The following is a 12,482-nucleotide window of genomic DNA, read 5'->3' as shown; positions in this document are numbered from 1 at the left end:
AGGTGGTGAGGGTAGGTAACAACATCTCCTCCCCGCTGATCCTCAACACTGGGGCCCCACAAGGGTGCGTTCTTAGCCCTCTCCTGTACTCCCTGTTCACCCACGACTGCGTGGCCACTCAAGCCTCCAACTCAATCATCAAGTTTGCGGACGACACAACAGTGGTAGGCTTGATTACCAACAACGACGAGACGGCCTACAGGGAGGAGGTGAGGGCCCTCGGAGTGTGGTGTCAGGAAAATAACCTCACACTCAACGTCAACAAAACTAAGGAGATGATTGTGGACTTCAGGAAACAGCAGTGGGAACACCCCACTATCCACATCGATGGAACAGTAGTGGAGAGAGTAGCAAGTTTTAAGTTCCTCGGCATACACATCACAGACAAACTGAATTGGTCCACTCACACAGACAGCATCGTGAAGAAGGCGCAGCAGCGCCTCTTCAACCACAGGAGGCTGAAGAAATTCGGCTTGTCACCAAAAGCACTCACAAACTTCTACAGATGCACAATCGAGAGCATCCTGGTGGGCTGTATCACCGCCTGGAACGGCAACTGCTCCGCCCTCAAACGTAAGGCTCTCCAGAGGGTAGTGAGGTCTGCACAACGTATCACCGGGGGCAAACTACCTGCCCTCCAGGACACCTACACCACCCGATGTTACAGGAAGGCCATAAAGATCATCAAGGACATCAACCACCCGAGCCACTGCCTGTTCACCCCGCTATCATCCAGAAGGCGAGGTCAGTACAGGTGCATCAAAGCTGGGACCGAGAGACTGAAAAACAGCTTCTATCTCAAGGCCATCAGACTGTTAAACAGCACCACTAACATTGAGTGGCTGCTGCCAACACACTGACACTGACTCAACTCCAGCCACTTTAATAATGGGAATTGATGGGAAATGATGTAAATATATCACTTTAATCAATGCTACCTTATATAATGTTACTTACCCTACATTATTCATCTCATATGCATACGTATATACTGTACTCTATATCATCGACTGCATCCTTATGTAATACATGTATCACTAGACCCTTTAACTATGCCACTTTGTTTACATACTCATCTCATATGTATATACTGTACTCGATACCATCTACTGTATCTTGCCTATGCTGCTCTGTACCATCACTCATTCATATATCCTTATGTACATATTCTTTATCCCCTTACACTGTGTATAAGACAGTAGATTAGGAATTGTTAGTTAGATTACTTGTTGGTTATTACTGCATTGTCGGAACTAGAAGCACAAGCATTTCACTACACTCGCATTAACATCTGCTAACCATGTGTATGTGACAAATAAAATTTGATTTGATTTGATTTATCAGGTAGGACGACACCAGCATGAAGCTATGAGGCTCACCTGTTATCAGGTAGGAAGACACCAGCACGAAGCTATAAGACTCACCTGTTATCAGGTAGGAAGACACCAGCACGAAGCTATAAGACTCACCTGTTATCAGGTAGGACGACACCTTTTCAAAGGGGGTGACACTCTAGACCCAAACTGCTATAGACCTATATCTATCCTGACCTGCCTCTCTAAAGTCTTCGAAAGCCAAGTTAAGATAATAAACAGATCACTGACCATTTCGGACCCCACCGTACCTTCTCCGCTGTGCAATCCGGTTTCAGAGCCGGTCACGGGTGTACCTCAGCCACGCTCAAGGTACTAAACGATATCATAACCGCCATCGATAAGAGACATTACTGTGCAGCCGTATTCGACCTGGCCAAGGCTTTCGACTCAGTCAGTCACCACATTCTTATCGGCAGACTCAATAGCCTTGGTTTCTAAAATGACTGCCTCGCCTGGTTCACCAACTACCTCTCAGACAGAGTTCAGGGTGTCAAATCGGAGGGCCAGTTGTCCGGACCTCTGGCAGTCCCTATGGGGGTACCACAGGGTTCAATTCTCAACTCTCTTCTCTGTATACATCAATGATGTCGCTCTTGCTGCGGGCGATTCCCTGATCCAACTCTACACAAACGACACCATTCTGTATACATCTGGACCTTCTTTGGACACTGTGACACTGTGTTAACTAACCTCCAAATGATCTTCAATGACATACAGCACTGCTTCCGTGGCCTCCAACTGCTCTTAAAGGCTAGTAAAACCAAATGCATGCTTTTCAACCGTTCGCTGCCAGAACCCGCCCTGGCCGACTAGCATCACCATCCTGGATGGTTCTGACCTAGAATATGTGGACATCTATAAATACCTAGGTGTCTGGCTAGACTCTCCTTCCAAACTCATATTAAACATCTCCAATCCAAAATCAAATCTTGAATCGGATTTCTATTTCGCAACAAAGCCTCCTTCACTCACGCCGCCAAACTTACCCTAGTAAAACTGACTATCCTACCAATCCTCGACTTTGGCGATGTCATCTACAAAATAGCTTCCAATACTCTACTCAGCAAACTGGATGCAGTTTTTCACAGTGCCATCTGTTTTTTTTAACCAAATCACCTTATACCACCCACCACTGCGACTTGTATGCTCTAGTCGGCTGGCCCTCGCTACATATTCGTTGCCAGACCCACTGGCTCCAGGTCATCTATAAGTCTATGCTAGGTAAAGCTCCGCCTTATCTCAGTTCACTGGTCACGATGGCAACACCCACCCGTAGCACGCGCTCCAGCAGGTGTATCTCACTGATCATACCCAAAGCCAACACCTCATTTGGCCGCCTTTCCTTCCAGTGCTCTGCTGCCAGTCACTGGAATGAATTGCAAAAATCACTGAGGCTGGAGACTTCTATTTCCCTCACTATCTTTAAACTATCTTTAAACTCGCTCAGCTATCTGAGCAGCTAACCGATCGCTGCAGCTGTACATAGTCCATCTGTAAATAGCCCATCCAATCTACCTACCTCATCCCCATATTGTTTATATTTACTTTTCTGCTCTTTTGCACACCAGTATCTCTACTTGCACATCATCATCTGCTCATTTATCACTCCGGTGTTAATCTGATAAATTGAAATTATTCGCTCCTATGGCCTATTTCTTGCCTTCCTCCTCATGCCTTTTGCACACACTGTATATAGACTTTATTTTTTCTACTATCATTGACTTGTTTGTTGTTTACTCCATGTGTAACTGTGTTGTTGTCTGTTCACACTGCTATGCTTTATCTTGGCCAGGTCGCAGTGGTAAATGAGAACTGGTTCTTAACGACCTGGGTAAATAAAGGTGAAATAAATATAAATATATAGATATTTTTTTAAATGGTCTGAGAGTCCTTTAGATGCCTTTTGGCAAACTCCAAGTGACGATCTTGTGCCTTTTTACTGATGAGTGGCTTCCGTCTGGCCACTCTACCATAAAGGTCTGATTGGTGGAGTGCTGCAGAGATGGTTGACTTTCTGGAAAGCTCTCCCATCTCCACAGAGGGTGAGAGGAACTCTGGAGCTCTGTCAGATTGACCATCGGGTTCTTGGTCATCTCCCTGGCCAATGCCCTTGTCCCCCTATTGCTCAGTTTGGCCTGGTGACCAGCTTTGGGAAAAGTCTTGGTGGTTCCAAACTTCTTCCATTTAAAAATGCTGGAGGTCACTTCAGGACCTTCAATGCTGCAGACATTTTTGGTACCCTTCCCCAGATCTGTGCCTTGACACAATCCTGTCTCTGAGCTCTACGGACAATTCCTTCGACCTCATGGCTTTGTTTTTGCACTGACATGCACTGTCAACTGTGGGATCTGATATAGACAGGTGTGTGCCTTCCAATCAATCAATTGAATTTACACGAGGTGGACTCCAATCAAGTTGTAGAAACATCTCAAGTCTCATAGCAAAGGGTCTGAATACTTTATGTAAATAATGTATTTCTGTTTTTTATTTTTAATACATTTGCAAAAAAATCAAAAACCTGTTTTCCCTTTGTCGTTGTGGGGTAGGAAGATGGATGAGGGAAAAATGTATTTAATACATTTTAGAATAAGGCTGTAACGTAACAATATGTGGAAAAAGTCAAGGGGTCTGAATACTTTCCAAATGCACTGTATCTACCTTAAATACCTCATACCTCTCCACATTGACTTGGTACTGGTACTCCCTGTATATAGCTCCACATTGACTTGGTACTGGTACTCCCTGTATATAGCTCCACATTGACTTGGTACTGGTACTCCCTGTATATAGCTCCACATTGACTTGGTACTGGTACTCCCTGTATATAGCTCCACATTGACTTGGTACTGGTACTCCCTGTATATAGCTCCACATTGATCTGGTACTGGTACTCCCTGTATATAGCTCCACATTGACTTGGTACTGGTACCCCCTGTATATAGCCTCCACATTGACTTGGTACTGGTACTCCCTGTATATAGCTCCACATTGACTTGGTACTGGTACCCCCTGTATATAGCCTCCACATTGATCCACATCTATATAAACTAATAGACAGTGTATCTATATAAACTATATAAACTAATAGGCAGTGTATCTATATAAACTATATAAACTATATAAACTAATATATATGTATTCTAGGGCCTGTGTTCTGGGGTCTGTATTCTAGGGTCTGTATTCTAGGGTCTGTATTCTAGGGCCTGTGTTCTAGGGTCTGTATTCTAGGGTATGTATTCTAGGGTATGTATTCGAGGGTATGTATTCTATGGTATGTATTCTATGTTTTCTAGTGTCTGTATTCTAGGGTCCGTCTTCTCGGGCCTGTATTCTAGGGTCTGTATTCTACGGTCTGTATTCTAGGGTCCGTATTCTAGGGTATGTATTCTATGGTATGTATTCTATGTTTTCTAGGGTCTGTAGAGCAGAGGCCACATGAAACATGACACATTTTTCTGCCACTATCTTTGGAAAAAGCCGGAACGTTGAGGAGGAGGGCGGGGGGGGATTATCCTGGTTCTCATGGTGCATTCTAGAACACGGTTGTGGCCAGTCCTCTTCTGGCTGTGCCGGGTGGAGATTATAACAGAACATGGCCAAGATGTTCAAATGTTCATAAATGACCAGCATGGTCAAATACTAATAATCACAGGCAGAACAGTTGAAACTGGAGCAGCAGCACGGCCAGGTGGACTGGGGACAGCAAGGAGTCATCATGCCAGGTAGTCTTGAGGCATGGTCCTAGGGCTCAGGTCCTCTGAGAGAGAGAAAGAAAGAGAGAAAGAGAGAATAAGAGAGAGCACACTTAAATTCACACAGGACACCGGATAAGACAGGATAAGTACTCCAGATATAACAGACTGACCCGAGCCCCCCGACACATAAACTACAGCAGCATAAATACTGGAGGCTGAGACAGGAGGGGCCAGGAGACACTGTGGCCCCATCCGATGATACCCCCGGATAGGGCCAAACAGGCAGGATATAACCCCACCCACTTTGCCAAAGCCAAGCCCCCCCCCCACCGCTAGAGGGATATCTTCAACCACCAACTTACCATCCTGAGACAAGGCCGAGTATAGCCCACAAAGACCTCCGCCACGGCACAACCCAAGGGGGGGCGCCAACCCAGACAGGAAGACCACGTCAGTGACTCAACCCAGCAGCCGTATTTAGCACTAACTGAAGTTTATTTAGTCATTTATCCGGGTAGCCGGAAAGTAGAGCATTGCAGTAGGCTAACCTAGAAGTGACAAAAGCATGGATTATTGTTTCTGCATCATTTTTGGACAGAAAAGGTCAGATTTTTGCAATGTTACGTAAATGGAAAAAAGCTATCCCTGAAACAGTCTTGATATGTTTGTCAAAAGAGAGATCAGGGTCCAAAGTAAAACCGAGGTCATTCACAGTTTTATTTGAGATGACTGTACAACCATTAAGATGAATTGTCAGATTCAACAGAAGATCGCTTTGTTTCCTGAAACCTAGAACATGCATCTCTGTTTTGTCTGGGTTTAAAAGTAGAACGTTTGCAGCCAACCACTTCTTCATGTCTGAAACACAGGCTTCCAGCGAGGGCAATTTTGGGGCTTCACCATGTTTCATCGAAATGTACAGCTGTGTGTCATCCGCATCGCAGTAAAAGTTAACAGTATGTTTTTGAATGACATCCCAAGAGGTAAAATATATAGTGAAAACAATAGTGGTCCTAAAACGGAACCTTGAGGAACACCGAAACTTACAATTGATTTGTCAGAGGACAAACCATCCACAGAGACAAACTGATATCTTTCCGACAGATAAGATCTAAACCAGGCCAGAACTTGTCCGTGTAGACCAATTTGGGTTTCCAATCTCTCCAAAAGAATGTGGTGACCGATGGTATCAAAAGCAGCACTAAGGTCTAGGACATACTGTACATATTGTTTGTCTTCGGGAAGGCAGTGAGTTGCTGCGCAACAGCTTTTTCCAAAAAAATTGAGAGGAATGGGAGATTCGATATAAGCAGATCGTTTTTTATATTTTCTGGGTCAAGGTTCGGCTTTTTCAAGAGAAGCTTTATTACTGCCACTTTTAGTGAGTTTGGTCCACATCCGGTGGATAGAGAGCCGTTTATTATGTTCAACATAGGAGGGCCAAGCACAGGAAGCAGCTCTTTCAGTAGTTTAGTTGGAATAGGGTCCAGTATGCAGCTTGAAGGTTTAGGGGCCATGATTATTTTCATCATTGTGTCAAGAGATTTAGTGCTAAAACACTTGAGTGTCTCTCTTGATCCTTGGTCCTGGCAGAGTTGTGCAGACTCAGGACAACTGAGGTTTGGAGAAATACGCAGATTTAAAGAGGAGTCCATAATTAGCTTTCTAATGATCATGATCTTTTCCTCAAAGAAGTTTATGAATTCATCACTGCTGAAGTGAAAGCCGTCCTCTCTGGGGAATGCTGCTTTTTAGTTAGCTTTGGTAATGATATTGACCCCCCCCCATGTGTGTGTTGTGTGGATGTTGTGTGTGTGTTGTGTGTGTGTTGTGTGGATGTTGTGTGTGTGTTGTGTGGATGTTGTGTGTGTGTTGTGTGGATGTTGTGTGTGTGTTGTGTGGATGTTGTGTGGATGTTGTGTGGATGTTGTGTGTGTGTTGTGTGTGTGTTGTGTGGATGTTGTGTGTGTGTTGTGTGGATATTGTGTGGATGTTGTGTGTGTGTTGTGTGTCTGTTGTGTGGATGTGTGATTAGTTGTGTATGTTCTGCCATGTTACTAACCAGGACTCATAACCTTCTCTATGACCCTAGCTTGTATTCAGTAGGCAGCAAACGGAAGAAAACTGACCGAAACAAGGAGGTTCTCCCTCATCTGGTTCAATTACAAAGTTTAATTTTGTCGCAAAACATTTTGTTATGGTGTGAACTAATGAACATGATCCTGTTGAATCAAGGGATCATTCTATACAGCTGATACCTGTCGCTTGCTTTCATCTCATTTACTGTTTCTATATTTAAAATGTTCTGGAAAATAGCACCCTATTCACTATGGAGTGCACTAGTTTAGACCAGGCACTATAGAGGTAGTGCATTAGTTTTGACCAGGGCCTATAGGGTAATGTGCTATGTAGGGATATATATATATATATATATATATATATATATATATACTACCGTATACTAAAATATATAAATTGTATTTTAAATAGGAAGTAAAGACTTGTTTGTGTTTTGTCTCGGTTCTGCAGGTCAGGAAGTGGAAAATGTTGAGCCGTCACCACGGTGATGCTAAGCAGAAGGAGGCGGAGTCTGAGGTTCACCTTGGGGGCGGACTATGGGGGGTGAGAACCAACCGCCAGCTGACTAGCCCTGTCCTGCTGGAGTGCTGTGTCTGCAGTGGACCCTTCGTTAGCTACGCTCTGGAAGAGGCCTGGCAGCCACGGCAACGCACACAGGTATTGGGCTAGCCGCTAACAGCTAAACGCTAACTTTACCTTGATAACACACACAGTCAGGATGCTCTCACTGGTGGAGCTGTATAACTTTATGAGGATCTGAGGGCCCATGACAAGTCTGCTGTCATGTCTTCTTCGCGACTGTGTATGTGTGTGGACTATGTTAATTCCTTAGTGATGTGCGTATAGATGGGCTAGCCGATAATAGCAAAAAGCTCACTTTTAAAACAGGTGGGCTAGCCTCTAGCTACCCGCTAACTGTATCTTTATAACACACACGGGTGGGCTAGCCTCTAGCTAACCACTAACTGTGTCTTTATAACACACACAGGTGGGCTAGCCTCTAACTAACCACTAACTGTGTCTTTATAACACACACAGGTGGGCTAGCCTCTAACTAACTGCTAACTGTGTTTTTATAACACACACAGGTGGGCTAGCCTCTAACTAACCGCTAACTGTGTCTTTATAACACACACAGGTGGGCTAGCCTCTAACTAACCGCTAACTGTATCGTTATAACACACACAGGTGGGCTAGTCTCTAACTAACCGCTAACTGTGTCTTTATAACACACACAGGTGGGCTAGCCTCTAACTGACCGCTAACTGTACCGTTATAACACACACAGGTGGGCTAGCCTCTAACTAACCGCTAACTGTGTCTTTATAACATACACAGGTGGGCTAGCCTCTAGCTAACCGCTAACTGTATCTTTATAACACACACAGGTGGGCTAGCCTCTAGCTAACCGCTAGCTGTATCGTTATAACACACACAGGTGGGCTAGCCTCTAACTAACTGTGTCTTTATAACACACACAGGTGGGCTAGCCTCTAACTAACCGCTAACTGTGTTTTTATAACACACACAGGTGGGCTAGCCTCTACCTAACCGCTAACTGTGTCTTTATAACACACACAGGTGGGCTAGCCTCCTACTAACCGCTAACTGTGTCTTTATAACACACACAGGTGGGCTAGCCTCTAGCTAACCGCTAGCTGTATCGTTATAACACACACAGGTGGGCTAGCCTCTAACTAACTGTGTCTTTATAACACACACAGGTGGGCTAGCCTCTACCTAACCGCTAACTGTGTCTTTATAACACACACAGGTGGGCTAGCCTCTAACTAACTGCTAACTGTGTCTTTATAACACACACAGGTGGGCTAGCCTCCAACTAACCGCTAACTGTGTCTTTATAACACACACAGGTGGGCTAGCCTCCAACTAACCGCTAACTGTGTCTTTATAACACACACAGGTGGGCTAGCCTCTACCTAACCGCTAACTGTGTCTTTATAACACACACAGGTGGGCTAGCCTCTACCTAACCGCTAACTGTGTCTTTATAACACACACAGGTGGGCTAGCCTCCAACTAACCGCTAACTGTGTCTTTATAACACACACAGGTGGGCTAGCCTCTAACTAACCGCTAACTGTGTCTTTATAACACACACAGGTGGGATAACCACTAACTGCTGCCACCTATGTTAAATGGAGAGAGTGATTGACCACCTCACTTAGAAGTATGCAAAAATATTTCCCTCTCTTGTCTTTCTCTCTCTTCTTCTTTCACTCCAAACTGTGAGAGATACTTTCCCAATAACAAAAATACAAACATCCTTTATAAATGATTAATGAAGTCGTAATTTTGTCATTGTCATGGATACCGCATCTCCTACAGTTCTCCTCCGCTAGTTCAGTCAACGTACACACTGCAGAGAGACAGAGAGAGATACACACTGCAGAGAGACAAAGAGAGACACACACTGCAGAGAGACATAGAGAGAGACGCACACTGCAGAGAGACAGAGAGAGATACACACTGCAGAGAGACAGAGAGAGATACACACTGCAGAGAGACAGAGAGATACAGAGGGAAGGAGGAGAGAGGACCAGAGGGAAGGTAGGAGAGAGGACCAGAGGGAAGGAGGAGAGAGGCCCAGGGAGAAGGAGGAGAGAGGACCAGAGTGAAGATAGGAGAGAGGACCAGAGGGAAGATAGGAGAGAGGAGAGAGGACCAGAGGGAAGATAGGAGAGAGGACCAGAGGGAATGAGGAGATAGGACCAGAGGGAAGGAGGAGGGAGGACCAGAGGGAAGGTAGGATAGAGGACCAGAGGGAAGGAGGAGGGAGGACCAGAGGGAAGGTAGGATAGAGGACCAGAGGGAAGGAGGAGGGAGGACCAGAGGGAACGAGGAGATAGGACCAGAGGGAAGGAGGAGGGAGGACCAGATGGAAGGTAGGAGGGAGGACTAGATGGAAGGTAGGAGAGAGGACCAGAGGGAAGATAGGAGAGAGGAGAGAGGACCAGAGGGAAGATAGGAGAGAGGACCAGAGGGAATGAGGAGATAGGACCAGAGGGAAGGAGGAGGGAGGACCAGAGGGAAGGTAGGATAGAGGACCAGAGGGAAGGAGGAGAGAGGACCAGAGGGAACGAGGAGATAGGACCAGAGGGAAGGAGGAGGGAGGACCAGATGGAAGGTAGGAGGGAGGACCAGATGGAAGGTAGGAGAGAGGACCAGAGGGAAGGTAGGAGAGAGGACCAGAGGGAAGGAGGAGGGAGGACCAGATGGAAGGGGGAGAGAGGACCAGATGATATTTAAGAGTGTCTGGCCCAGGTGATATTTAAGAGTGTCTGGCCCAGGTGATATTTAAGAGTGTCTGGCCCAGGTGATATTTAAGAGTGTCTGGCCCAGGTGATATTTAAGAGTGTCTGGCCCAGGTGATATTTAAGAGTGTCTGGCCAATGTGATATTTAAGAGTGTCTGGCCCAGGTGATATTTAAGATTGTCTGGCCCAGGTGATATTTAAGAGTGTCTGGCCAATGTGATATTTAAGAGTGTCTGGCCCAGGTGATATTTAAGAGTGTCTGGCCCAGCTGATATTTAAGAGTGTCTGGCCCAGCTGATATTTAAGAGTGTCTGGCCCAGGTGATATTTAAGAGTGTCTGGCCCAGGTGATATTTAAGAGTGTCTGGCCCAGGTGATATTTAAGAGTGTCTGGCCCAGGTGATATTTAAGAGTGTCTGGCCCAGGTGATATTTAAGAGTGTCTGGCCCAGCTGATATTTAAGAGTGTCTGGCCCAGGTCTTATTCAAGAGTGTCTGGCCCAGGTGATATTTAAGAGTGTCTGGCCCAGGTGATATTTAATAGTGTCTGGCCCAGGTGTTATTTAAGAGTGTCTGGCCCAGGTGTTATTTAAGAGTGTCTGGCCCAGTGCTCCAGTTTTCGAGATGGATATGGTGGGTCAACTCTTTTAGTTGGCTCTCCCAATTTTGATTTCAAGACGAACGATCCTCCAATCTGATTTTCCTGATTTCCTGTTTTTCTCCACCTTTCTTCCTGTTTTTAAGTGTGGGCTTTTCTTTTGTCTGCCTCAGCTTTGTAAATGTAGTGGGCGCTCATAGTGGGTGTCTTTTAGGTCCCAATTGTTGTTGCTATGCAACTTTCAGTGGACACACCCATGAGTGTCTTTCAGAACCCCCCCCCCCTCCCGTTCCATTTTGGTTGTTGGTCAGTAACTCTTTGTTAGTCCACCCACTGGGGAGCCATGCCAACCAGGCCCAGCCAATCAGAATATGTTTCCCCCTCCCACTAAAGGGCTTTATTACAGACATAAATACTGCTCTCTTTCATCAGCCGTCCATGTGGCTGGTCTCAGACCCCACAGGTGAAGAAGCCGGATGTGGAGGTCATGGGCTGGGGTGGTTAGAAGTGGTCTGCGGTTGTGAGGCCTGTTGGATGTACTGCCAAATTCTCTAAAATGACGTTACAGCGGCTTAAGGTAGAGAAATTAACATAAAATTCCCTGGCAACAGCTCGGGTGGACATTCCTGCAGTCAGCATGCCTATTGCACGCTCCCTCAAAACTTGAACCATCTGTGGCATTGTGTTGTGTGATACAACTGCACAATTTAGAAAGGCTTTTTATTGTCCGCAGCACAAGGTGCACCTGTGTAGTGATCATGCTGTTTAAATAAGCTTCTTGATATGCCACGCCTGTCAGGTGGATGGATTATCTTGGCAAAGGAGAAATGCTCAATAACAGAGATGTAAACAAATTTGTGCACAACATTTGAGTGAAAACAGTTTTTTGTGGGTATGGAACATTTCTGGGATCTTTTATTTCAGCTCATGAAACACAGGACCAACACTTTGCATGTTGAGTTTATATTTTGGTTATGTATAAATATGTAATAAAATAAAAATGAATTGTAATAATTCATAATTACACTGTTTGAACAACATGTAACAGGTTGCAGTCTGTAACTTGCAGAGGTGTAACAATGAATGCTTGTTAAAGTTTGTTACAAAAGTTTCCAATAGCATCTCAATGCATCGTATTTCAGCCAGCACAAACCACATGAATAAATATTATTCAAAACCAACCACGTCATTGACAAAACTCTGCTATAAAGAGCTCTGGAGTTTGATGCTCAGGACCAACACTCTGCAATAAGGAGCTCTGGAGTTTGATGCTCAGGCCCAACACTCTGCAATAAAGAGCTCTGGAGTTTGATGCTCAGGCCCAACACTCTGCAATAAGGAGCTCTGGAGTTTGATGCTCAGGACCAAAACTCTGCTATAAAGAGCTCTGGAGTTTGATGCTATAAAGAGCTCTGGAGTTTGATGCCCAATTGCTAAAACGGATTCAAAAACGGTTCAC

At 45.2% G+C, this 12,482-nt stretch overlaps 1 protein-coding gene across 1 annotated transcript in view; it reads left to right on the top strand.

Annotated features, from left to right (window-relative positions):
- sgk1 (serum/glucocorticoid regulated kinase 1) overlaps nucleotides 1-12,482 on the top strand; it is a 130,381-nt gene that overhangs the window by 53,721 nt on the left and 64,178 nt on the right. The window contains exon 3 of the mRNA XM_064991772.1: nucleotides 7,601-7,807. Coding sequence (XP_064847844.1) covers nucleotides 7,601-7,807 — 207 coding nt within the window. The remainder of the gene's footprint in view (nucleotides 1-7,600; nucleotides 7,808-12,482) is intronic.

This window comes from Oncorhynchus masou, chromosome 16 (genome assembly GCF_036934945.1).
Source record: "Oncorhynchus masou masou isolate Uvic2021 chromosome 16, UVic_Omas_1.1, whole genome shotgun sequence".
In the NCBI taxonomy this organism is placed as follows: domain Eukaryota; kingdom Metazoa; phylum Chordata; class Actinopteri; order Salmoniformes; family Salmonidae; genus Oncorhynchus; species Oncorhynchus masou.
Note: the sequence above shows the minus strand (reverse complement) of the source record. Positions and strands in the feature narration are given on the sequence as shown.